The sequence below is a fragment of the Lathyrus oleraceus genome, chromosome 7, assembly GCF_024323335.1.
Source record: "Lathyrus oleraceus cultivar Zhongwan6 chromosome 7, CAAS_Psat_ZW6_1.0, whole genome shotgun sequence".
Lineage (NCBI taxonomy): Eukaryota > Viridiplantae > Streptophyta > Magnoliopsida > Fabales > Fabaceae > Lathyrus > Lathyrus oleraceus.
The window spans coordinates 296551531-296579260 of NC_066585.1; the positions used below are offsets into that span (position 1 = coordinate 296551531).

The 27730-nt window shown below is 36.3% G+C and overlaps 1 protein-coding gene across 1 annotated transcript; it reads left to right on the forward strand.

Moving 5' to 3' along the window:
* Window positions 1–375: 375 nt before the first annotated feature.
* LOC127100834 (uncharacterized) lies at window positions 376–17000 on the forward strand. Its single transcript, XM_051038120.1, has 22 exons — window positions 376–619; window positions 707–1029; window positions 1222–1325; window positions 2298–2366; window positions 2764–2824; window positions 2930–3069; window positions 3716–3905; window positions 4571–4632; window positions 4800–4888; window positions 5056–5125; window positions 5216–5275; window positions 6213–6359; window positions 6469–6507; window positions 6610–6647; window positions 7431–7517; window positions 7960–8125; window positions 8280–8357; window positions 14025–14161; window positions 14547–14623; window positions 15394–15463; window positions 16011–16076; window positions 16525–17000. The coding sequence occupies exons 1-22, from the start codon at window positions 560–562 to the stop codon at window positions 16657–16659; spliced, it is 2268 nt and encodes a 755-aa protein (XP_050894077.1). The 5' UTR covers window positions 376–559; the 3' UTR covers window positions 16660–17000.
* Window positions 17001–27730: the final 10730 nt, after the last annotated feature.

The following is a 27730-nucleotide window of genomic DNA, read 5'->3' on the forward strand; positions in this document are numbered from 1 at the left end:
CAAGGGGAAAATATTAGCATCTCTCACATCCGTTATATTCAACGGGAGCCATTTTAATTGTTCTTTGTAAGAACGAGTGTTACTATGTAAAGATCACTCGCGTAAGAAGAAAAATATTAAAAGAATTAGGGGAAAAAAGAAAATAGTAATTAATGTGCTCGCTAAGGATTCAATCCCTTGTACTTATATATCCTCATAGTGCAATGAGAAAGTCAAAATTCCGTAGCTCGTGGTAGAAAATACGGATGCATAATGTTTACGTTCTACAATCAACTTACTTGTATACTCGAGCATAACATTTTTTAGTGTTTGTTTGTTTACTATAGAATAAATGCATTTGGATCGCACTACAAGCGTTAAAGATTATTTGTAGCCCAAGGGATGCAGGCTTAAGCTTCTTTCAATAAACCATGTACCTAATTAAAAAATAAATAAAAATAAAAAGAGAATAAAGGGTAGGAGGTTGAAGACGCAAAGGTTTAGTTATAGAGTGTAAGCTGAGTTTTCCTTCTAACCTCTGCGCGTTTGATCCTTTCTCTCTCTCTCTCAAACAAAAAAAATGGACATTGATTTCAAAGAGTATCAGTTACGCTGTGAACTTCACGGCCACGAAGACGACGTAAGTTTTCTCTCTATCTCTCAATTTCATTCATAATTATAATTCCTTTGATGATTGCTTTAACCCCTCCACAACCACAACCACCAGGTTCGTGGAATAACCATCTGCGGCAACGGCGATATAGCCACATCATCCAGGGACAAAACCGTTAGGTTATGGTCTCAGGAAAATCGCAAATTCGTCTCTTCCAAACTTCTGGTAGGTCACACCAGCTTCGTCGGTCCGTTGACATGGATTCCTCCAAATTCCGATTTGCCTCAGGGCGGCGTCGCTTCTGGCGGCATGGATACTCTTGTCTTGGTTTGGGACTTGAACACAGGTGGGAAGTTTCATACACTCAAAGGTCATCAATATCAGGTCACCGGCATTGCGTTTGATGATGGAGATCTTGTTTCATCTTCCATTGATTGGTAGGGTTTTCAAGTCCAGTTTGTTTATCATCTCGCGAACTCTATTTTCCATTCACCACCGATCATTTAATTTATTGAACTAAACTGAATTTAACATGTTAGGTTTTTCCATTTTTCCATAGGAGTAATTTTATACTATTGATACTGATCAATCTATTTAGTCTTAACTTGCTACCGGAATTTCTTGTGCAGTACTTTGAAGCGGTGGAGGAATGGGCAATGCGTTGAGACATGGGAGGCTCACAAGTCAGCGATTCAAGCAGTTATAAAGCTACCCACAGGAGAGCTTGTTACAGGTATAGTTACTCGTTGATACATTTTTTGCTAACAACATTTCATAATCACTTGTTTGTTGGGTTATACATAGGGTCTAGTTGTGTTTGAGATGGGGATTATGGAAGAGACTAGGTCTATATTTAATCTATATATCTAAGATTAAAATAATTACAAGATTACCATGATATAGGGTCATATACAATTCAATTACACTTTATTCATTTTTAGAAACATTTTATAGCTTGTTTAATTTAGAAAAGAAAACAAGTACTCCCCTCTCTTCCTAAATCCCCCTCCCAAACATACCCTTAGATTCTGTTTGCGAGTTTAGGAGGGAAAGAGAGACGAGAGCTTGGAAAAAAGGAAGGAGGAAGTAGAAGGAACTGAGAGCATTGGGAGGGGGGGCTTTGGGGAGTTTATTTTTCTTCATAATACAAATTCCCCTCATAATAGGGGAACTCAATAATGTTACTAGAGTAAGATTTTAGAGGGTTTATATAAATTCTTTAAATTCAACCGATGGAGCTATAATACTCTCAAACTTAAAAGTATATAAAGCATGAGCATTCATTTATTATTTTCTACAGAAACATTCTCTCAAAAAATGTGAAAGATTTCCCTATTTTTTTATCCTCTTCCCCCCTCCAAATTCGCAAACAAAATCTTAAGGTCTGTTTCTGAAGGGGATTTAAGAAGGTTTTGGAGGGTTAGGTCTATACTTTTTAAAAATTGATAGAATACCATGATATATGATCGTATAACAATTCAATCAAACCTCATTCATTTTTAGAAACATTTTATAGCTTGTTTAATTTAGAAAAGAAAAACAAGCCCTCCCCCTCCCCTCTAAAATCCTTCTCCTTAACAGACCCTTAGAGTCATGCTTCTAAGGAAGTATTTGTACTTGGTGTTCACAACATCTATTCTTGTAAATAATATTGAAATGATATTGGACTGAAGCGAGTTTCTTAATTTATCTTCTATCATTCTAGGTTCAAGTGACACCACTTTAAAGACTTGGAAGGGAAAAACTTGTTTACATACTTTTGAAGGACATTCAGGTTTGCTTTCCCATCTTTAGACACCCATTTTAATTTTTGATTTTGTCATCGAATTATAATGGTTAACTTATATGTTTTTTTGGTTTATTTCCCTCATACTTTTTTGATTGCGGAGGAATGGTAGACTTAGTGTTGAGGTTCAATATATTTGCACTGCATATTTGTGAATTGATTTTATTTTTCGGTGAATTATTTTATTAAGGTGATTTTCTTTCTATTTGGTCCGTGTCTTCGATTTTAGGACAAGGAAGTTCTAGCAGTAATGTTTCCTAACATGTTTAAAGAAGTCATATTATATTCTTTTATGTTGCCATGGGCACCATATTTTTGTTGTTTTAAGTGTCTACCTCTAAATATAAACTAATAACACTGCAAATAACCTTTGAGGGGTGTACAGATACAGTTCGTGGCTTGGCTGTGATGTCTGATCTAGGAATCCTATCTGCATCCCATGATGGGTAGGTTCATTCTGCACATGCTACTCTAGATTTAATTAGTACTGAATGCCTGGTTCTGCATCAGAAAAAATATATATCCTGCTTGACTTCTTTCCATTACTGCAGTTCTCTCAGATTATGGGCAGTAAGTGGTGAAGTGTTAATGGAGATGGTAGGTCATACTGCAATTGTTTATTCAGTTGATTCACATGCATCAGGACTTATTGTCAGTGGCAGCGAAGACCGTTTTGCAAAAGTATGGAAAGGTGACAACCTCTCTTGCTTCATGGTATAGAGATCACGTCGCATTTCATTTGAATAGTATCTGCATATATTGCTTAGTGATAGTACTCAATTTTGTTAAGTTTTACGGGGTTTTTTAGTGTCCTTGGGGAGCTTGAGAAATGAGAATTAATCTTGGTCCGTCTTCATGAAGTTTATAGGGGAATTTTGTTTAGTTGTGGACGTGTGTGTGTGTGTGTGTTGGGGAGGGGGATGTCTCACCCCATTCTTTATTCCGGCCAACAGTTGTAAGAAACTGCTTGATATTATGCTCTCTTTTGTCAGCTCAGCTTTCACAACTCATAGCTTCAGGATAAAAAATTTGGGTTATGCTTGCTTATTAAAATTTTCACATCTACTGTTTTTGCAACTTATTTGTATGTTAAATATAAGTTAGTTAGTTTGTTTAATTAATAAGAAAATGTCACAAGTTTTGTTTTGGAGTATCATACGAATCATTCCATTTTCACCGATCAAATTGCCATGCCATGCATGTAAAGCACTCAGGGTTTTAATCTGTCCAAAGGCATCTGATTTACACATGGTTGATTGCCTTAGTTTTTTTCTGCCTCAACTTATGGAACTTGTACCTCAGAATTATGAACTTTTTTTGTCTTAAACATTTTCCAGATGGAGTTTGTGTTCAGAGCATAGAGCATCCTGGTTGTGTTTGGGATACAAAATTTATGGAAAATGGGGATATTGTGACAGCATGTTCTGATGGAGTCGTACGCATTTGGACCATAAATCAAGATTATTTTGCTGACCAGCTAGAGCTTGATCTATACACTTCGCAACTTTCTCAGTACAAGTCTAGCAGGTAGGATTTTTGTTGGCTATCATAATGCACTTTCTACTCCCGTCTCATCAGCTTCTCTTCTTATCCATCCACTAGCCGAATGGAGGACACTAACGTGTCAGTTTGTCCGCTTTTCTATTGCGCTTAGTTGTATGTATATTTTATCGCACCTAATTATAGTTTTTTTGGTATATTTCACAATCAAATCAAATAATTTTGGATAACAAGCTCCCTTTATAGTGCAAGATATTGTTCCTATTGCAATGAGACTAACTGATTTTTTTAATTAATGATTTAAATAATATTATAAAAACGATAAAATTCTATGCAATAGTTTAAATGAAAGGTATAATTGGAAGAAAATGTACTACATCAAAACTATGTATTCCCTTTATATATAGGTGTAGATAGATATTGCACACCAAAACTAGTTATCCCCTTTATATATAGGTATATAGATATTCTGAATTTATTAACCATAGTTTCAATCTGAAAAATATGGTTCATTTGTCCTTGGTGAATAACTCTGATTTCATTTTCTTGGGAACTTTTTACTCCATGTAAAGTAAATCGTTACATTTCCTGTTTTTGTTTTAAAAATTTTAATCAATAGATTTCTTCATACTTGAATAAATCATGTCTTGCTATTACTGATGAACTTAGCTTGATCTGTTAATTTATGCCAGAAAGAGGGTTGGTGGATTAAAATTGGAGGAGTTACCAGGCTTGGATGCACTGAAGATCCCAGGTTTGATTTTAACTGTTTTTTTTAAAGATAAATTTAGTGGTATCTGATCTGATGACATTTTTAATTTATATTTGTGGCCGATACAAAGTGTGGTCAGAGTGTTTTTCCTTTATGTATCATGTTGATAATTTCATACATAATCCAACAACCCATCTGGTTTTGAACAGGAACTTCTGATGGCCAGACAAAAGTAGTTAGAGAGGGAGATAATGGGGTGGCTTATGCATGGAACATGGCAGAACAGAAATGGGATAAAGTAATTCTCTTACCTGTAAATCCCAAAGGGAAAAATTTAACTTATATGGTTTCTGTTTCCCTTAACCTTTGTAAATCTGCTCCCTTAGTCAATCTCAAGTTTTGCAGTGTCATATACAAATGATTTTACAGTGTAATTTTTTGTTAACATTTTATGTTTTCCTTAAGATTGGTGAAGTTGTTGATGGACCAGAAGGATCAAGTCGCCCTCTCTTCGATGGTGCTCAGTATGATTATGGTCAGTTTCCTTATTTTGTCCTTGATAGTTGATCACTTGGCTTACCTTCTTTACACTCCTTTCTTATAAAGTTTACACCTGGCTATTCAGTGTTTGATGTGGATATTGGAGATGGTATGCCTATCAGGAAGTTGCCATACAACCGATCAGGTACAAATTTTCACCACACTTTGCAACTTTAATTGAGCTGCTAATGTTAGGGTTGACTTTCTTGTGCCACAGCAAGTGATGTAATTGTCTCTTTGTACACTTAAATGCATTGGAAAAATAAATTTATATGGATTTTTGGAACTCAGTTACATCATGTTATTGTATATTGAATTATTTCAATAGTTTCTCACACTAATAGTATACAAATTCTTTCTAAGAACTTAGAGCAGTGGATGAATTTATTCTTACAGTTATTATAGTAGTTATTAATGATCCTGAAAATGAACTACCGGGTCTTGTCAACCAATAACTGCTATGTTAGGCTGTTTTAGTTTCCAGGAGGCAAATTGCATGTGTATGCACGTACGTATACATGCTTGCCGACTCAATGTACTAAGAATAAGACAATTTTGCTCTGTCTGTGAATAAATCACGGTGTAGACTGTTGACTATTCATATTTTTGCTTATTTTGCATTTCACTTTTGCTTATTCCTTGAAGTCTTAAATCACAGTACTATAGATAGTAGCAAGAAATTTGTTTGAAAAATGTGCCGAGCTATTCAAATATTATTTTCCTTTATATTCTTTTGCAATGCGAAGGTAATGTAATACCTTTACTTAGTATGCGTGTTTCAGTTTTTAAGGCTTAGGAAATGATGCATTAGGTTTGGAATACTTTGTACTTGATTGACAAACCCATTTACTCTGATCAGTTACTTTCTTGCCCAATGTCTGCTGTAGGTTTTCTTCTGCCTTCCAATTGTTAATCTTGTTTTTATTTATATGCTGAGAATCAAACCTTGCCATTGTCTACGCAACCTTTTGATTTTTGCTTTCATGGCTTCTTAGTTTGTATGCTCCAAATGATTTGTGCACGTGAATGATAATAATCTGCTAAGTGCTAACTATTAAAGAAAATTGTAAAAATTTCTCCAGATAATGCTTATGATGTTGCTGATAAATGGCTACTCAAGGAGGGTCTTCCTCTTTCCTTTCGTGAACAAGTTGTACAGTTCATACTTCAAAATAGTGGACAAAAGGATGTTACTTTTGATGCTTCATTTCGTGATCCATACACCGGCTGTAAGAATAGTGTTTTATAATAATAAATTGATGGCGATCAATAAGGTCCATTATCCTTGTAATACTCCTTTTTTTTACTTGATTGTTTTTGTCGTTTTTTTCCATTCAGCCAATGCTTACGTACCAGGTCAACATTCACGTACATCCGGTAATAAAAATTCACATTATTTTGTCAAGCATGAATTCCATCACATTCATGTTGTAATATGTCTTGTGCAACCAATTAACCTTGTTTATTTTTTAATATCAGATATCTCTGCAAAGCCTACATTCAAGCATATTCCTAAGGTATGCTTTCATACACTTTGCTATGGAAGTTGCTGATATATTTGTCTTGAAGGAATACATTTTAGCATATAAGTTCTAAGGCCCAAAAATGTGGATGATCTCATATGCCTTTTACTATAGTTATATGTCATTCTATTTTGATTAAAGTAAAGGCATGCTTTGTTATTTACTTGGGCCAATCCATTAGTCTAAGCCAGGTCATGTCACAATGTCTCAGTCCTAACATGCTATATTTTGTTTGTCCCAACGATTGCATAAATTTATAATATGAGCATCTGATTGGTATGTTTTTTTTTTTTTGAAAAGAAAGGAGCTTGTAAATTTTGTACTTTGGTGTCATTGTGGTTTATTTATTCTTGCCTATTAGATGGGTAAGTTCAAGGCCAATATGGCTCTAGGTGGAGCTCAATAGCTATAAATTGATTATGATAGATCTTACTTGGTAAAACCTTTGCTACAAATTTGTTCTCTTAAGGAAAATTGCTTGATGGGACCCTGTATCAACGTTCTGTTTTTAGTAGTCTGAAAGTTGATATTACTACTACCGTTGTTATTTTGATAAGATGTTCACATATGTCAATATATCATCTTTATAGAGTGTTGCTCTGTACAAGTATTTGATTCAACTTATGGAACTGATTAGTGTTTGAAATAGTGTGGTTATTTTTTCCGGAGAAAATCCGATGTTCAAACCTCCTTATTGCAGAGCTATATCGTTATTCCTTCTTCACAGTAATAGTTTAGTTTGATAGCTCATGCCCAGTTTTTTTTTTCCATTTTCAGAAAGGGATGCTTGTTTTTGATACTGCTCAGTTTGATGGGATCCTTAAAAAGGTTGTTGAGTTCAATAATGCCTTATTATCAGACCAGGTAGGCTACATGATCGAAGATATTTTTTCTTTTTCCTTCTTGTTATTACTGTGTAATACATACTGTTAAAACACACCTTTTGGTAGAAGAAACTTAAATTTACGATGTTGAACTCACCCACAATGTCAAAGATTGGGGAACTTTTATAAACTCCAATGTATATGTTGATCATCCTAACTTCACACACTGCAAACATGCCTTTTGGTGTGGGGATCTACATTTAATGATGTCTTTTGATATAAAAATATAAACCCTAGTCAAGTGAACTGTGCGTTTGGTATTATTAGTACCAGGATTTGCTGTGTCTGCGCACAATAAAGTTGCATGTTTTAGAAAGCATGGTTGTGCCCCTCATCATTATTTTTCTTAATTGTTATGATGATGACATGTGTATTCAGTAGTGAATTTTTGAGCATCTGGTTGTATTGTCAATTTGATATAGGAAAAGCAGAAGTTGTCTTTGGCTGAGTTGGATGTTTCCAGACTGGATGCCATTGTTAAAACACTGAAAGATACTTCACATTATCATTCCAGTAAATTTGCAGACTCTGAAATAGCCTTGCTAATGAAAATGCTATCTTCATGGCCAATCACAATGATATTTCCTGGTTAGTTGAAGTATTTTGTTTCTTGTGTTATGCTGTTATCTCTGTAAAGTCATTGGATCAATTTCTTTTTTAGTATGCTTGATTCTTAATCAGTACACTTCTCTGGTCTTTGGAAAATCATTTTCTTACTTCATGTTGTGCTTTCTATATGCAGTCATTGATATTGTAAGGATGTTAGTTCTTCACCCAGAAGGGGCTGTTGCACTTCACAAGCATCTTGAATCTGAAAAAGGTATCAGCATTTCCATCATTTTGTTGTGACATTATATTATGTCAATAATACGATTAACTCCATTTTTACAATGTCAGACACTTCTTTAACTTTGGTTTGGATCTTATCTTTCTTCTTGTGCTTTGTTTGATATCATCATCGACAATGTTTTATGGGATGAAGTGTTGAGCTTAAAAAACCAACACAAGAATAAAATCAATGAAGCAAAGATAAGAATGTTGTGCTAGAGGTGTGCCAATACTAGACAAGATATGGTTGGGAATGATAGTATTATTATAGAAAGATGATTGAATCTCAACTTAGGTTATTTGGACATGTGTGGAGAGAAAATTGGATGAAGGGTAGGCCAATCGCTAGAGGCAGAGGAAGGCCAAGAAAAGGTGTAGGAGAAACTATTAAGAAAGTCTAAAAGTCAATGGTTTGGCTATGATAGAAGTTCATAATGCAGTTAGAGAAGACAGTTAGAAAATCTGTCATTGTATTTCATAATCATAGTGATACAATGAACACTATATATAGAGAGTGGGAAAGCTATAACAAACTGGAACAAATTAATACAACTCAACACTATTAATCATAGAAATTAATAAATCCCTATCTATTCTATATCTATCATTCCCCCTTAGAAGCTAGGGGTGGTCTTGTCTAATCATTCTTGTTGAACACTCTTAGCTTTGCACGCAGGGAAACAAATTTTGCTGCAGATAGGGGTTTAGTCAGTGCATCAGGCCATTGATCATGAGCTGGAACATGAGCCACACCAAGGCTTTTGCTGAGAACTTTCTCACGCACAAAAAAGATATCGAGCTCCATATGTTTGGTTTTGTTGTGCAGAACAGGATTATGAGCAAGAGTGACTGTGCTCATATTGTCACACAAGATTTTGGGCACTTGAAAAGGACAATGTAGTTCCTTAAGTAATGATTGAACCCCGATCAATTCTGCAGCCAGCTGAGCCATACTGCGATACTCTGCTTCTGCACTGGATCTGTCCATAAGCTGCTGCTTCTTAGACCACCATGACACCACATTAGGACCAAGAAAAACACATGCCCCTAAAGTAGATCTTCTATAATCAGGGTCTGATGCCCAGTCAACATCACGGAACCCTAGTAAATGCAGAGGCTGCTTAGTGGATGCTGGCTGAATAAGGAGGCCATGATGAATGGTGCTACTCAAGTACCTTAAAATTCTCTTGATTGCCTTCCAATGTTCCTCCAAAGGATTTGATAAAAACCGGCAAACCTTATTGACAGAGAAAGAAATTTCAGGCCTAGTTAAGGTTGCATACTGCAGAGCACCAACAACAGACCTGAACTGAGTAGGGTCAGCAACTGCAGTAGAACCCACTTTTGAGAGTTTACTATTGGAAATCATAGGAGTAGGCATGCCATTCGCATTTAACATATTCACTTTGGCCAATAAGTCAGTGAGATACTTTGTTTGAGAGAGAAGTAAGGATCCATTAGGCAAGTGGGTAACTTCAATGCCTAGAAAATAATCAAGTTTTCCCAACTGCTTGAGAGAGAATTTAGCATTAAGGTGCTTGATCAAAGAGTCTATAAAGGATGCAGAATTTCCTATGATGATTATATCATCAATATAGACAAGTATCATGATGTGAACATGATTAAGCAAAAATAAGCTGGGATCACACCTGTTGGCCTGAAACCCACGCTGAAGAAGGGCACTCTTAAGTTTGTCAAACTAGGCCCTGGGAGCCTGTTTTAACCCATAGATAGTCTTATTTAGCTTGCATACAAGAAACTTATCAGCTGATTCAAACCCAGGGGGCTGCTGCATGAATACTTCCTCCTCAAGAGTGCCATTGAGAAAGGCATTGTTAACATCAATTTGTTGAATAGTCCAGTTGTTGGTGACGGCAAGAGTTAAGACAATCCTGACTGTAACAGGCTTAACTACAGGTGAAAATGTTTCAGTGAAATCAGATTCAGCCTTTTGATGAAAACCTTTGGCCACAAGTCTGGCCTTGTACTTGTTTATAGAGCCATCAGGATTTTCTTTTGTCCTGAAAACCCATTTGCAACCTATGGGCTTTCTAGAATCAGATGATGCCACCAATGTCCAGATTTGATTTCTCATCAGTGCCTGATACTCTTCTTTCATTGCCTGAAACCAGTGGGGAGCAGCCAAAGCTTGGCCAACAAATGTTGGTTCCATATGAGTAAGGTTCAGGGTGGGATTGAGTCTAGGTAGAGTAATGCCTCTTTTGGCCCTAGTTTGCATAGGATGAACATTTAGGGGATTGATGAAAGGTTGATTTGTAATTGGAGAATCAGGGCTAGAACCAGGAGACAGATTTTGGGCTGAAGATAGATAGATGGTGCTGGCTTCTGCTGGATCAGAAGTAATAAGTGCAGGGGAGGAATGAGAGGATAAATTGGGTGTGTTAGGGGTAGTAGACAGACCATAAGGCACAGAAGATGACACAGTGCTGGGAGGGGACACATGTTCAGTGTTGGATGGAATGGATTGTTGAGAATTGGCTGAAGAAGAAGATGAGAGACTGACAGTCTGTAGAGGGACAAGAATAGAGGAGAGAGATGTCATAGACCAAGAAGATACAGTAGGAAAAGAAGAGGAGGTTGGAGTAGATTGAGAAGTAGTAGGGAACAGAAGAGGAGGTTGGAGTAGATTGAGAAGTAGTAGGGAACATAGTGGAGTAAGGGAATTTGGACTAATGGAACAAAACATCTTTGGAGATGTAAATGTGTCTATTAGATGCAAGACACTTATATCCCTTGTGAGTTGTAGAATGTCCAAGAAATATACATTATTGTGACCTATAGTCCAATTTATGGGAGTTAAAGGACCGAATGAAAGGATAACAAGAGCATCCAAACACTCTAAGAGTGGAGTAGTCAGGTGGTTTGTTAAGTAATTTGGAGTAAGGGGAGTGATTGTCAAGTGTGAGGCTAGGGAGTCTGTTGATAAGGTAAGCAGCTGTGACAAAAGCATGATCCCTGAGTTTTAATGGGAGGGTAGACTGAGCAAGTAAGGTTAGGCTAGTTTCAACAATGTGGCGATGTTTGCGTTCAACAATACCATTTTGATGGTGTGTATGTGGGCATGTAAACCTGTGAATAATACCCAACTCAGTGAGATACTTAGTGAAGGGCCTGAACTCACCTCCCCTATCACTTTGAACACATTTTATTTGACCGTTGAATTGAAGTTCAACCATTTTCTTAAATTGGGTGAATTGAGTTAGGGTGTCAAATTTGAGTCTAAGGGGAAACACCCAAACAAACCTAGAGAAAGCATCTAAACAGGTCAGAAAATAAGTGTAGCCACCTGAAGATTTCATGGGAGCTGGTCCCCATAGGTCACAAACCACAAGTTCAAAGGGCTGACTGTACACAGTGGTGGATAAGGAAGTTGGCAGCCTATGGGATTTGCCTAAGCAGTTGGCAGTGCACAGTTCAGCACAATTCAACAGGTTTTTTTGGGGGGATAGGTAGGTGACACAGTTTTAAAATTTCAGTAAGAGCATGGTGATGTGGGTGCCCTAATCTGGTATGCCACAAAACATATTTATTATTGGCGATTAATGAAGAGCTGTTAACATGCTAAGAAGATAAATCAGTATTATGAGTGGCAGAATTGATATAGGAAGAATTGGGAAAAATGCTCATTGTATTATTATTGAATAAGGCAGAATTACATGAAGGAATACAATTAAACATACAACTGGAAGTATCATCACTATGTGCTAAAGGAGTACAAGGTAAGGTACAGGCTGTACTACAATTATTCATAGAAGAAGATTGAGCTAGGCATGTGTTAAGACTGAGAGTAGACTTGGATACTTGAGTGGCAGGATTGGGGAACTTGTAGAGGCCATCATCTCCCACTAAACCACGAAGAAGAACTTCAAAAGAAGCCTGAGATTTGACAACACATAATTTAGGGTGAAATTCAAAGAAAACATTGTTATCTTGAGCGAATTTGCTTACACTCATTAGGTTTTTGATGATGTGTGGCACGAGTAAAAGATTTTGAAGGGTGAGAGACATGTTAGGATAGTTTGGTGAAGGAAAGAACATGGAACCACCAGAGTTGATAGACAAACCTTGGCCGTTTCCCATAAAGACCTGCTCAGATCCAGACAAAGAAATGGAGTCAGACAAATTTGAGGCATCAGGAGTAACATGGTGAGAAGCACCTGAATCTGGATACCACCATTGATTGTTGAAGTTAGCTTCAGAACCTGCAAAGAAAGCTTGTGGTGCAGAAGCCCTAGGAGGAGTGGCTTTGGGAGCGCTATACCCAAAGGAAGGTTGATACATAGGGCGTGCAGACATTAGAAAAGGATTGTAGGGAGCTCTCTGAGGTTGATACATAGTACCACTGGATTGGAATAACGATGATAGCAGATAGGTGCATCATGTCCAGATTTGCGACAAATCTGGCATTGCATTTTACCAAATCGACCACCGCCACCGCCGTACCAGCCACCTCCACGACCAGAACGACCTCCACGGACGCTATAACCATGATTCTCAGCATTGGCCGTAACGTGACTCGTACCTTGAGGAAACACTTAAGTGACAGAGGGATTGCTGGTGACCGTCGTAGACGGTGGCGCTACCTGCGTGAGATTCACAGTCGCTGGCTCAGTGATGACAGCTTTGCGATGCTTAGCCAATCGCGATTCATGCGCAAGAAGCGACGACTCCAGCTCATCAAGAGAACCGAGTTCTTTGCTATTAACAGCTGCAACAATGGAGTCGTATTCTTCTGGAAGAGCATCGAGGACGATTTCACGTAGGTTACGAAGGGGAACGGGATCTCCAATAAAATCAGTGATTCACTGATTTCACGAACTCGAACCATGAGTTCTGCAATCGTAAGCGCTCCTTTCGTGAGGCGACGCAGTTCCGATCGTAACTGACGTGCTTTGGTGGAGAGAAGCGTATTGAAATAACGATCAACTTCCGTCCAGACTTGCCATGAATGCTTGCAATCCACGAGCTTCGGTAGAAGCGAATCGGAGATGGTGGATAGAAGCTATGTGCAGATGAGTGCGTCTTGTTGTTCCCAATCAAGATACGCAGAATTCGCACCGTGAAGTGCTGAATCAGAATCGGACGGTGACCGTTGAGGAATCACCGACACGGTGACAAAACGTTGCAGGCGAGGACCACAAACAACGCCGTCGATCTGTTGCTTCCACTGCTTGAAGTTCTAGTCATCAAGCTTTACTGAGATCAAGTGTGAAAGCTTCACTTGCGAAGACGGAAACAGAAGATCCATGGAAGCATTTGGCTGGATCGTAAAAGAAAGCTCTAGATACCATGATAGAAGTTCATAATGCAGTTAGAGAAGACAGTTAGAAAATCTGTCATTGTATTTCATAATCATAGTGATACAATGAACACTCTATATATAGAGAGTGGGAAAGCTATAACAAACTGTAACAAACTAATACAGCTCAGCACTATTAAGCATAGAAACTAATAAAAACCTATCTATCAGGCTAGAGATATGATTCATGATAGAACATTATAGTGTTGTTTGATCCATGTAGCCAACCTGACTTAGTGGGATAAGGCTTGTCCACTTGGTTATTGTTCTATCTTACTTTCTTCTTGTTCTTTGCTGATGAGGTGAAATGTTTAATTAATTTTCTCCCTTTACATGCAGACATTTTAATGGAAGTGGTTAAGAAGGTCACAATAAACCCAACAATCCCTGCAAATCTGTTGACCAGTGTTCGTGCCGTCACTAATCTCTTTAAGAATTCATGCTACTACAACTGGTTGCAGAAACATCGCAGTGAGGTCAGTAGCTCATTATTGTTTTTATTTATTTTTCACTTGGATTATTTAAAGGAGTTGATAATAAGTTTGGAAAACCAACATTATGTAGAAATTTTCTTGTGTAACACGTCTGTTTTTAAAAGTGTTTGAACTGATATCTTCTCTGATTAATATAGAGCTTTTCATGGCTCTGGTTTCAAGTATTACTAGTGTGTTTGTGTGTGTTTCAATGTATACATTGACTTTTAAAAATGCAGTTTAATTAGATGAATTCAACTCTCCTACAAATTTTATGCCTGTTATTAAAAGAACATTTTCGAGAAATTATATGAATTGAATCCATCTCTTTTTGGTTGGTTCTGGTGGTGGAGTTTGGTCATTTACTTGTGCTGTGTCTGAGTTGCAGATTCTTGATGCTTTCTCAAGCTGTAGTGCATCTACAAACAAAAATTTGCAGTTGTCCTACTCTACATTGATACTCAAGTAAGTCAGTCTTTTTATACAGATACTGAAGTCTTTTATTGACTGTAGATTGAAGCAAACTTGTTTTGTAAAATAGCAGTACTTATTAATGGAATTTCACAAGTATCTCTTGCATTTATATTTACTTATTATAATTTGTTTGTTCAACTCAAAGTTCTTGTTATTCTTTGTGTCTTAATTCTAAATAAAAGATACGGTCTCCTTAAAGTGCTCCATGGCTTTCTGATTTTTTAAAACCCAAAAAAGGTTAAGAGTTGGTTTGGAAAAACTTCTCCGCCAGCACTTAGGAGAAAAGGAATATTAAAATATAGTATTGCAATGACTATGGGTTTTTGAAATAATAACTAAATTTATATATTGAAGTTAGCTTCTGCTTCTCTACTTTTTCAGTTCTTTCATTTAACCTTTTTCTATATACCTATAAGCTTAAAAAACTTTCACAATTGAAGAACCCTGAATTTATTTTAACTGACAAGCTCTATTAAGCTAGAATCTAATCCAAACTGGACCTAAATAAATTGTTTTCTTGAATAAAAATTGGTAGTTGGGCAAATCTGGGAGCATTGGATTTTTTATTTGCTCAGTGTGCCACCCTAACTAACCTTTCCACCCTGCTGCATTTGGTATAGATACTGAAGAGGCGGTGGTGGCTTTTAGATATTTTTACATACAGATATCAGTTACTGGTTCATGATTTTTGTCATTACATGCAATAATACTCGTCCACATCGTAAGCATGCAATAACTTTGACTTTTAATATGATCCTCAGTTATGCAGTATTATTGATTGAATCTAAGGATCAAGAAGGTCAATCTCAAGTTCTATCAGCAGCACTGGAGGTATGTCTTATGCTATTTTTACCTGGGTATAACCACCACATCACCAAACATTATCACCCCCGGTAAACCGACTCCATCAAGTGTAGTAGGCTGTATCCAAAGGCAAAGTTGCAGTTAATATTTTTGGACAAAATGGCTGCTCATTAAGTTTTATTTTGGTATCGGCACAGAATGTGTTATTCCAATAGTGCTCCTCTTGAGATAAAATAAAATCCTAATGCTGCATTTGGCACACAGTCAAAACTGAAGATAGCAGGATGCTCTGTTTTTGTTTTTTTATAACACTTTTTATACTTTTTGTCCCGTACTTTTGTAAGTATACAATGAGCCTCATAATTATAATACCCGAATGTGGTTCATAGCATTATCCATCCATCCCCTGAAACTAATATCCTGATAATATTCTAATATTAAATACCATATCCTAATAGTCCTCAAATTGAAGAAAAATGACAATATCTTGATTCTATATTTGTACATTGTTTAAATATCAAATTTGTGATGATATATTTCTGATTAATACTGATATGTATTTTGTTTTGTTCAGATTGTCGAGGATGAAAATGTAGGACCTGATTCAAAATTCCGTGCTTTAGTTGCTGTTGGATCACTGGTATGTTCAAGTTTCTGTGTCTCATCTGTTTTTTGGGTACATTATTTTTATTATAGTTTGTCTGTATGTAAGTCTAGCTGTTCTGTATGTTATGTAACTACTCATTTTTTGCTCGTTTGTTACAATCTGCTTTTGTGAAACCTGATTATTCAAATCATTTATTACGTATGTCTACACCTGCTGACCTATTTTCAAAAATTGTCATGTCGATTAGAATTTTATAGCCTAGTCAGTGGAACACCCTTGTTTTGTTATACATGATTTGCATAAGGAAAGACATCCCTTTGGAAACTAGAAGTTTCAAGAATAAATAAGCATTTTGTCTATTCAAAAAGAATAAAAAACGATTAAATCAAAATGTGACATTAGCCAGATTTCATGTTAATAAATTCACGTGCTTGCGAAATGCTTTACTAAACCTTTCATTTGTCAAATCCTCTTAAAATAGATGCTTGAGGGACTTGTCAAAAAAATAGCACTGGACTTTGATGTTTTGAGCATTGCAAAAGCAGCCAAAGGTTCTAAGGACTCCAAGATTGCTGAAGTTGGATCTGACATCGAGCTAGTATCAAATCAGAGCTGAATCCTATCACTTTTTGCTGATTAATCTCTTCTTTATAATCTGAAAATTTTGAAGGAAAAGGAATATTCATGCTCATGTTTCTGAGAACTGACAACTGACCCATAATCTGATACGTGCAAACAAGGTTCCCTTTCATATTATTCAGTGCATTTTGTATCTTTGTGGAGAAAGGTGAGAGCATAAAATTAAGAGTTATTTAGAATTGGAAATTTATGAATTGTACAGCATTATGATCTTCAGACTCTTGTGCCACAAATTCTGTCTGAGTTTTCTGTAGTAACGGTAAATTCATTTTTATGATGATAGTTGCTCAAAATCAATCTTTTTGATTGAATAAACAATATTAACTGTTATTTTATATAGAAATTAATCAGTGTCGCAATCAATATTATAAAAAGCTCTTTTTTTGTAAAATATAAAACAATGGCATAATGGTCCTCTTGTTTGTTTTGTTTTTAAAAAAAAATGATTTTTATAGTGTAATATAGTTTTGATAATTTTTTTTATAAAAATTTCAAATGAAAATTTGGTTTGAATAAGTATTTTTAAAATGTTATTTTAAATATTTTATTATTTTATTAAAAAAAATTTAATATCAAAATTTTAAATAATTATTTAATTTTGAAGTTATTTCAAATAATTTTTTATAAAAATAATTTTTGAGATACAATTTTTCAAAAAAATTACGATTTCAATTATGTTTTGATATTCAATAATGAATGTTTATGTAATAGAAATGTCAAAATTAATTTTTCAATTTAGAAAAAATGAATATAATTTTTTTTGTAATATTTTATAAAATCAATTTTTAAAAATCCACACAAAAAATCCATTTGAAGCTGAAGTAAACTAACCCAATATTCTATCCTAAGTGATTTGCGTAATCTTTTCTCTTTACTATTGGATTTTATTCTATTTACTGTTGGATTGAAAAGTCTTCATTCTATCTATTCAAACCACATAAGTCGATTTCTCACTATTTTTCTTATGATAAATGCTATCCAAACTATTTCCAATCCTATTTTGTAAATCTATCAACATATCAATCATGGATGATATATTTAGTTATTCCAATAACATATATTTAACTATCTTAAATCAATGTGAAAAATGTGTTTTTTTTAGTTTATTGTTTTGACACATCTACTCTTTACAGTAATTACTTAGAAAATTTATAAAAAAATGGAAAGTGTCAAAATAAAAAAAAAATAAAAAAAAAACTATGAGTTGTTTTACAAATAGTTCATAATTTACTTTGGAAAAAGATGTTAAAAGTATGGAAATTTCTTATCTCTATAAAAAAAAATTCAAAATGTCTATTAGAATTCGGAGATAGAACGCATTTTATACGCACACAATTTATTCTTTTTTGAGTTATACATTAATTTTATATTAAATTTATTCTAAAAATGTATTTTTGAAAAATCTCCAAAAATATATATTTCTGAAATCCGTAAGTAGCCGTGTATAGTACAATAGAAATTTCTTATTTATTTATTAGCTTTATTTTACCAACATGGCGTACAATAAACTTTGAAAGTCATGTGTTCCTCAAGTTCAACTCCCACACTTTTTGTTAAAGAAATATCAATTTAATTGGATAATATATATCCAAAAAAAGCACTTTAATATTGTCTATAAGAACAAATAGCCATATATGAACAAGTACTTCAATATATAAAAACAAGTAGATTAGAGAAATATATATTTTTTTAAGACATTCTAGAAATATATTTTTAGAATAAATTTAGTCATAAAATTTGTTGGAGTTTGAATTTGTCTAAGTTGAATAAGTCATCTACTGTTACTTAGTGGAGTTTGTTCCTAGTTTCTAGCTATAGTGAAGTATGTTTTCTAGTTTCTAGTGTAGTGGAGTCAGTTTCCTAATTTCTAGCTTGTTTCCGTTATTTTATTTATTTCTCCTGTAACGCTATATAATGCCATAGTCTTTGGTTTAATATATCATCACTTTCAGCTTTATATTTCACATTTGGTATCAGAGCAAAAACCCGTGTGAGAAAGTGATCGAGAGAGATGTCTGAGAGATCTGAAAAATTTGTGCAGCCAGCCATCCCAACATTTGATGGCCATTACGATTTTTGGTCCATGACGATGGAGAATTTTCTGAGAAGCAGAGAATTGTGGAGTCTGGTGGAAGATGGCATTCCGACGATGTCGATCGAAACAACACGAGCGAGTGAGGTGCAAAACAAATTGGTAGAAGAGGCGAAGTTGAAGGATTTGAAGGTCAAGAATTTCTTGTTCCAGTCCATTGACAGAGAGATTCTGGAAACTATTCTTGACAAAGGTACCTCTAAAGCTATCTGGGAATCCATGAAAAAGAAGTATCAAGGCTCTACAAAGGTGAAAAGGGCGCAATTGCAAGCTTTGAGAAGGGAGTTCGAATTGCTGGCCATGAAAGAAGGAGAGAAGATCGACATTTTCCTAGGAAGAATCTTGACGGTGGTTAACAAGATGAAGGTGAATGGTGAATCAATGGAGCAGAGCACAATCGTGAGCAAAATTCTCAGATCGCTAACCTCGAGATTCAACTATGTGGTGTGTTCGATTGAGGAATCAAATGATCTGAGCACGATGAGTATCGATGAATTACATGGCAACCTACTTGTCCATGAGCAGCGATTGAATGGATGTGTGCAAGAAGAGCTGGCACTAAAAGTGTATCAAGATGAAAAACCTAGTAGAGAAAGAGGTCGCGGAATGTTCCGAGGTGGACGCGGTAGAGGAAAAGGAAGAAACGCAGTCGATCGTGCCATTATCGAGTTCTACAAATGTCACCAGTTAGGGCACTATCAGAACGAGTGTCTCGAATGGGAGAAGAAGGCGAATTATGCTGAACTAGAAGAAGAAGAAGAGTTGCTCTTGATGTCTTATCTTGAGAAACATCAGGCAAACAGAGAAGAAGTTTGGTTCCTTGATTCCGGGTGCAGCAATCATATGACCGGGTGCAAAGATTGGTTTTTCGAGTTGGAAGAAGGTTTGAATTGATCTGTGAAACTTGGAAACGACACAAGAATGTCGGTGGTGGGAAAAGGAAGCGTCAAAGTACAAGTTAACGGAGCCACCCAAGTCATACCTGAAGTTTATTATGTCCCAGAGCTCAAGAACAATTTACTAAGCCTTGGACAATTGCAGGAGTGAGGCTTGGCAATTTTGATTCGTGATGGAACCTGCAAAGTATATCATCCCAAGAAAGGTGCAATCATGGAGACTAATATGAGTGGAAACAGGATGTTCTTTCTTCTAACATCCAAATTGCAGAAAAACACGATGTGCTTGAAGACAGAAGAGGTGATTGAGAAGGAGACGAATTTGTGGCATCGCCGTTTTGGGCATTTAAACCAAGAAGCTCTAAAACAACTTGCATAAAAGAAGATGGTTATTGGGCTGCCGATGCTGAAGTCCACGAAGGAGATATGTGCGGTGTGTCTGACTGGAAAACAACACAGAGAGTCAATGTCAAAAAGGAGCCTTTGGCGTGCATCGAGACAGCTGCAGCTGGTGCACTCGGATATATGTGGTCCGATTACACCAATTTCACACAGCGGAAAGCGGTACATTTTAACTTTCATTGATGATTTCACTAGAAAAACTTGGGTTTATTTTCTCCATGAAAAATCGGAGGCACTCATCACCTTCAAAGCTTTCAAAACAAGTGTTGAAAAGGAGATTGGAACCTTCATCGCTTGCTTGAGGACAGACCGCAGAGGGGAATTCACGTCCAATGAATTCAGAGAGTTTTGTAAAACTCATGGTATCACCCGGCAATTGACGGCTGCATTTACGCCACAACAGAACGGAGTGGCAACGAGGAAGAATAGAACAATAATGAATGCGGTACAATCTATGCTGAGTGAGAGGCAAGTCCCAAAGGAGTTTTGGTCCGAAGCTACAAGATGGAGTGTGCACATCCAGAATCAATCTCCAACAGCAGCAGTAGAAGACATGACACCTGAAGAAGCTTGGAGCGGTTCAAAACCTGAGGTGGAGTATTTTCGTGTCTTTGGGTGCATAGCATATGCGCACATACCTGATCATAAGAGGAGAAAACTAGATGATAAGAGCAAGAAATGTGTTTTCCTCGGAGTCAGTGAGGAATCAAAAGCATGGAGGTTGTATGATCCGGTTACGAAAACGATCGTGATAAGCAAAGATGTAGTGTTTGATGAAGACAAAAGCTGGGATTGGAATCAAACCAGTGTAAAAGAGAAAATACTCGACTGTGGAGAAGAAGAACAGAATACAGAAGAGAGAGAAGATGACATGGCTTGTCCTCCGCCAACCGCGAATTCATCGCCTTCTGGTTCGTCTTCGTCTTCCGCATCTGGTGGTAATTCGACACCGCCAAGCCCAGTCTCTTCTCTTCCCAGTCCAATTCCGCCATCTCCATCAAGATCGATTGAAAGAGAAGTGGTTGCAGGTCCGCGGGTAAGGAGAACACCGGGTTATTTGGCTGATTATGTCACGGGTGAAGGAGAAGATGAGGAAGAAAGTTTATCGGTCATGCTATTGATGATGATGACAGAAAACGATCCAGTCAAATTCGAAGAAGTAGTGAAAGACAATGTATGGAGAGAAGCAATGAAAAACGAGATCGAATCGATCGAGAAAAACAACACATGGGAGCTAACTATCTTACCTGCAGGTTTTACACCAATTGGAGTGAAATGGGTGTATAAAACAAACCTGAATGAAGATGATAAAGTCGACAAATACAAGGCGAGGTTGGTGGCAAAAGGGATATGCTCAGTGTTATGGTATAGACTATACCGAAGTCTTTGCTCCGGTGGTGAGGCTCGATACGATTCAAACTATACTTGCGGTTGCAGCACAATCAAATTGGGAAATCTTCCAATTAGATGTCAAGAGTGCGTTTCTACATGGGGAACTAAAAGAGAATGTGTATGTGCGACAACCGGAGGGATTCATAAAGAAAGGAAAAGAGGAGAAAGTATACAAGCTGAGGAAGGCATTGTATGGGCTCAAATAAGCCCCAAGAGCTTGGTACAGCCGTATTGAAGGATATTTCTTGGATGAGGAGTTTGAGAGGTGTCCGAGCGAGCATACTCTATTTACCAAGACAAAAGGAGGTAAAATTCTCATTGTCAGCTTGTATGTTGATGACTTAATATTCACTGGAAATGATAGAGCTATGTGTGATGAGTTTAAGAAGTCGATGATGATGGAATTTGAGATGTCAGATTTGGGAAAAATGAAACATTTTCTTGGGGTAGAGGTGAAGCAGAGTGTTAATGGGATTTTTATTTGTCAAAAACGGTATGCTCGTGAAGTTTTAGCAAGGTTTAGAATGGAAGAAAGCAATGCTGTTAAAAATCCGATTGTGCCGGGAACGAAGCTCACAAAAGATGAGAATGGCGAGAAGGTGGATGCAACTATGTTCAAGCAATTAGTTGGGAGTCTTATGTATCTAACAGTGACCAGGCCGAATTTAATGTATGGAGTATGTCTCATAAGTCGATTCATGGCAAATCCAAGGATGTCACATTGGCTTGCTGCGAAGAGGATCTTAAGATACTTAAAAGGTACAATCGAACTTGGAATCTTCTACCGGAGAAGTGAAAGAAGCAGTACAAGACTTATGGCATTCACGGATAGCGACTACGCCGGCGATTTGGATGATCGGAGGAGCACAACAGGCTGTGTGTTTTTGATAGGGTCCGGTGCGATTTCTTGGGCATCTAAAAAGCAGCCTGTTGTCACCCTTTCCACCACTGAGGCCGAATATATTGCTGCTGCCTTTTGTGCTTGTCAATGTGTGTGGATTAGAAGGATCTTAGAGAAGATTAAAGCTGAAGAAGAGTCTGCAACCGTCATTCATTGTGACAACAGTTCGACGATTGCAACCGTAATATTAATAAATTATATACCTTTTTATATAATATTTGTAATAAATATGTAAGATTAATTAAAAATTAATATTAAAAATAAATTTTTTAATAATAAATTGTTATTTCATTTAATTAATAAATTGTATTAAAAATAAATTGTTATTTCATATAGTTAATAAATTGTATTAAAAATAAATTTAATAATAAATGGTTACATATTATTTTTAGTAAAATTTAAAAATTAAATAAAAAAATATTAATTTATATAATATTAATTAAAAACGATACTTACAATGTTTACATTCTTAATATTATTTAACTATAATTACAAATTACAAGAGATTAAAAAGAAATTAATTTCGACGTTGATTGGGATCTTCATCGACGAAATGACTACCAGTTCCACATCTTGCACGAACTCGAACCCGGTGACCGCGACCTAATGGTTATGTTGAGGTAGGTATAAGAGGGGCTGTTGTTGTGGACGGATAAGCAGTGGTTTGAAAAATGGGTGGGTTGTTCACGAAAATTTTTGAATGCCTCAAAATTCTCGAAATCCATATTAGGAGAAAAGTTATTTAATATTTGTGTAAATGAGGCGGGGTTTGGGTTTGAAGGTTCTATGGTTGCGATGTAATAGTCGCTCACATCGGTGGTTGTTGATTGTTGATGTGTAGTTGAATAATCAAAGTTAGGTGGTGGGATGGGTGTGTAGTTATGTGGGGGGAGTAGGTATGGTTGTTGTTGGGTTTGAGAAGTGTAGTTTATAGGATTTTGTGGTGTTTGGCATGGGTAATTAGTTGGTGTTTGTTGTGTTAGTGTGTGGTAGTTTGATTGTTGGTATGAGGTGTGTTGTGTTTGGGTTTGGTAGTTTGGTTGATGGTATTGGGTGTATTGTGTTTGTTGTTGGTAGGGTTGTGTATATTGAGTTTGTGGTTCATATTGGGTGGAAGTCGAAGTTTGTGTATAATGTTGGTTGGGAGGGATTCTTGTTTAGGGGTTTGTTAATTGTGGTCGTGGTGTAGTCGACATCTGTGATGTGTAACAGTGCTGACGGGGGTCAATAAGTAGTTATTCAATTGACGCGTATTGTAATGGAAGATGTCGAAGCCAATTAATATATTCTTCGGTTGGCTTCATTTCTCCCTGAAACGTTACCCCAGTCAAACACAGTTGGTGTCTGTTTTCCCAAAGTTGTTGTTCATTTCTATTCAACGTTGTGTAGCTATAATTCCATGACTTTTGCATAGTCATGGTATGTTGTTCTTGGAGGCATTTAGGAGGATTGGGTATGTCTTGATAATACCCAAATTGCAATTTTACCCTATCCTATTGATGCATTTCAACGATCCAAAAGCACAAGATAGGTGTCGTTGCACTCCAAATCAAATGATCATCATTCTCCAAGGGGGGTATCCAAGATATGACCTCCATATAAATTGTTATTGTATAAAAAAATACGTTACTTTACCATTTATTGTTTGAGTGACATGTAATAAAAAAAAGTAGAGAAACCAATATTACGTTGGTTGACGACATGTGATCGAACATGACACGGTAACCGTCAAGGTAATGACGAGGATTTTTAAAGCAATTTTTTTTCTTGTTGGTCGAAGCCCATCTAAAAAAATGGAGATTACATTGGAAAATTAACATATTGTATAACACACATATGTAAAATAATAGATTTACATGAAAAAATTAAGACTTACACCCCCCTCCATACCATCAACATCAATGTTAACTGCTTTACATATTTTCCTATATAGAAATGCTAACACAGCTGATCCCCAACTATATTCACCACACTGACGCAAATCCTGAACAAATGGTATCCACATACTATGTACATGTTTTTCCGATTTATCAGGGAATAAGGTTTGGGAGATGCACAATATATTATAAATTCTTGTGTATATAATGAGTTCGTCATGGGAGGTATTTTCAGATATTTCAGTTTCTTCTAGTATTTGTTTTAACCAAGAGATACGGACACGTCTACCTTTAATTTGATTTTTTGGTGGTTGACAGCCCAAAAACATGGTCCAAGAACTTGCACTAATCTCGGATGGTCCTACGACGGCTCTACCATTGACGCATAGACCCAAAAGCATACTTACGTCTTCTAAAGTTATAGTGCACTCACCGGTTGGAAAGTGAAAAGTATGTGTTTCGGGTCTCCATCGTTCAAGTAGAGCATATATAAAACTTGTATCAATTACTATATCCTTCAGTTTTGAGACGTTTGCAAAACGGGAGGTATCCAAAAAAGGACGTATAATATGTGGGGCATCAATTAACTTATGGTTTCGGGTTCTAAAAGCTCTTTCGGGTTCCACCTGATATATGCAGTGAAAATAATAAACAAAATAACAAATACATAATATATATTTACTTATAAAAAAACAAAGAATATGTTAAACAATAAATAAAACAATAAGTATCACTTACTAATGCTTGAATGTTATCATTAGTTCCCCTATGTTTATCACCATCCAAAAAAAAGGAGTTTGAGACATACTGAGATTTGGTAAAAATGATAGAAGTTTGAGTTGTGGTAAAAATGAATTGATGATAAGTTGCAAAAGATAGAAGTGTGAGTTGTGGTAAAAATGAATTGATGGTGGAGTATTTATAGATATATTTTCATGAGGTGTTCTAGTTAGGATTTTTACATAATGGTACAATTTCATCTACTGTTATACAAAAACTAACATACAACTCTAATGGGCATAAGTTAATGAAATTTAAATAATTGTCAAACATTTCACGTACATCTTCGTCATTACAAATTCAAATTTCTTCATACAGCAGCATGTCATTTGAATTGATGTAAGATTTTTGATAGCGCAAAGCAACAATTTCTCTCTCAAATTCGGTAACATGACATATCTGAGTTTGGATGTCGTCAAAACCAAAGTTTTCCATTATTCTGATTGATATTGGATCAGAAGTACTGTTGCAAGAATCAATTTTTTCAGATGATATTGGCTTAATAATGTATACTAGACCAATTAGGAGAGCCATGTAGGTAGCTTATGCGTTTATAATTGCTCAGGTCTGGCTTTAATACTGTGTTTGATAAGACCAAACATGCAGTATATATACAACTTCCAAGATGGTGGATCAAAAAAGTAGCTTTTCAGAATTTTGGTAGTGTCCTCCATGCAGGATGACGCATCCCAACATGGTCTCTTTTCATGTGCATTGGTCCTTCAACCAAGATGGCGCACCTACATGGCTATTGGTGCAGGAGCACATCGTCCCAAATGGTGGACCATAACACAACTTCTTTCACATGCATGGCCCCCCCTTCTCAAACGACAAACCTCTTCTCACTTTTTAGAAGCTAGTTGAGGTCCTCCATCTCAAATGACGGACGTCTTCTGCATGACTTCCACGTTAACTTTAGGTCATTCCTTGTATATAATTGAACCCTTAATTTTCAAATTTAATCATACACACAATGGCTTAAAACAATATCACAGTTCAAGTCCATTATAATGGAAGTATTTTTCCAGATGTCAATGTCGGGGTCATATTTCAAAACACAAACGTACAACAACTCAAAATACACCCCAAATCCAATTACACGCGTCTAAAAGAAAGACTCAAAAACAAGCTCCAACAACAAATATCTGATATTTATTATCGATATCCATGTTTTAATGACGACGATAATAGTGTGACTTATACAACAACGAAAATAGAAGACGACAATGACGTCGGGTTAATGCTTCAGTGCCACTCGACGTATAATTTGTCAAGTGTGATTGAATTATACGCGTGTTTAGTAGACCACAATGAGGGTGCTCAAGTAACGTATTCGACGCAAACTTCTCAATCTCATCAATATCAAATGAGTCAAGAGACTATATTATCGTTGACACCAGTTCCAGATGAGGATGTCGGGGATGATAGTGACTATGAAGAAGCGCGGTACGTAAATACGCAAAATATTTTCAGTGGAGAAAGTGACAACTCTGACAACGATATCCCCGTGGTGCATCAAGATGAAGTGCAAGATCTGTACAATCCACCACTACACATGAGAAATTCCACATACTCACATGATGAAAATGCATCAATATTTGAAACCACAAAGCCACTTCGGATAGAGGGGGGATTGCTTGGCATGGAATTTAATAGCAAAGAGGGATGTGTATTAGTCATTCGCCAATTTCACATCAGAAATTGTCTTGATTATTCTGTTTATAAGTCTGATTCTAAACGACTCATAATCAAGTGTGTTAACGAGGAACGCATCTTCAAATTCATAACATATATGGGGAAGGGGAGTGGTACGTGGGTGATCACTAAGGTTAGTGGTCCGCACACATGCATGTCTTCCACAATGTCTCAAGATCATAGAAAACTTGACTCTAATCTAATATGTGACAGTATCAAGTCTCTAATCAACAGTGATGCCTCATTAAAAGTGAAACACATCATCGCTCATATTCGGGAAACATTCAACTACACAATCTCTTACAAAAAGGCATGGATTTCAAAGAATAAGGCTATCGCTGCTATTTATGGAAATTGGGAGACTTCATACAATGACCTACCGCAATGGTTGTTGGTCATGAAAACATTTCTACCAGGTACTATAATAGAACTCGAGACCCTTCCTGTATTTTCAAACGAAGGGACTCAAATTAGTGGTGCTAAAGTTTTTCACCGTCTTTTTTGGGCTTTCCAACCATGCATCAAGGGTTTTGCATTCTGCAAACCTGTGGTTAAAGTAGATGGCACATGGTTATATGGAAAATACATGGGAACTTTATTAATGGTTGTGGCACAAGATGGAAATAGGAACATATTTCCAATAGCTTTTGCATTGGTAGAGGGTGAAACTGGAGAAGCATGGAATTTTTTCTTGAGGAATCTTAGAATGCATGTTACACCATAACCCAACCTATGTTTGATATCAGATCGACATGAGTCAATAAATAGTGCCTATAATAACCCGGATAATGGCTGGAAACACCATCCCTCATCACACGTCTATTGCATCAGACATATAGCGCAAAATTTTATGAGGGAATTCAGAGACAAGGAACTTCGAAAAAAAGTTGTTAACATGGGTATTTTCCTAAACATATCTTTGTTAACATATCTAACAATAACTTCTATATACTAATTTATTTTTCATTTTCATACATAGGGTATGCATTAAACGAGGCAACATATGAATACTA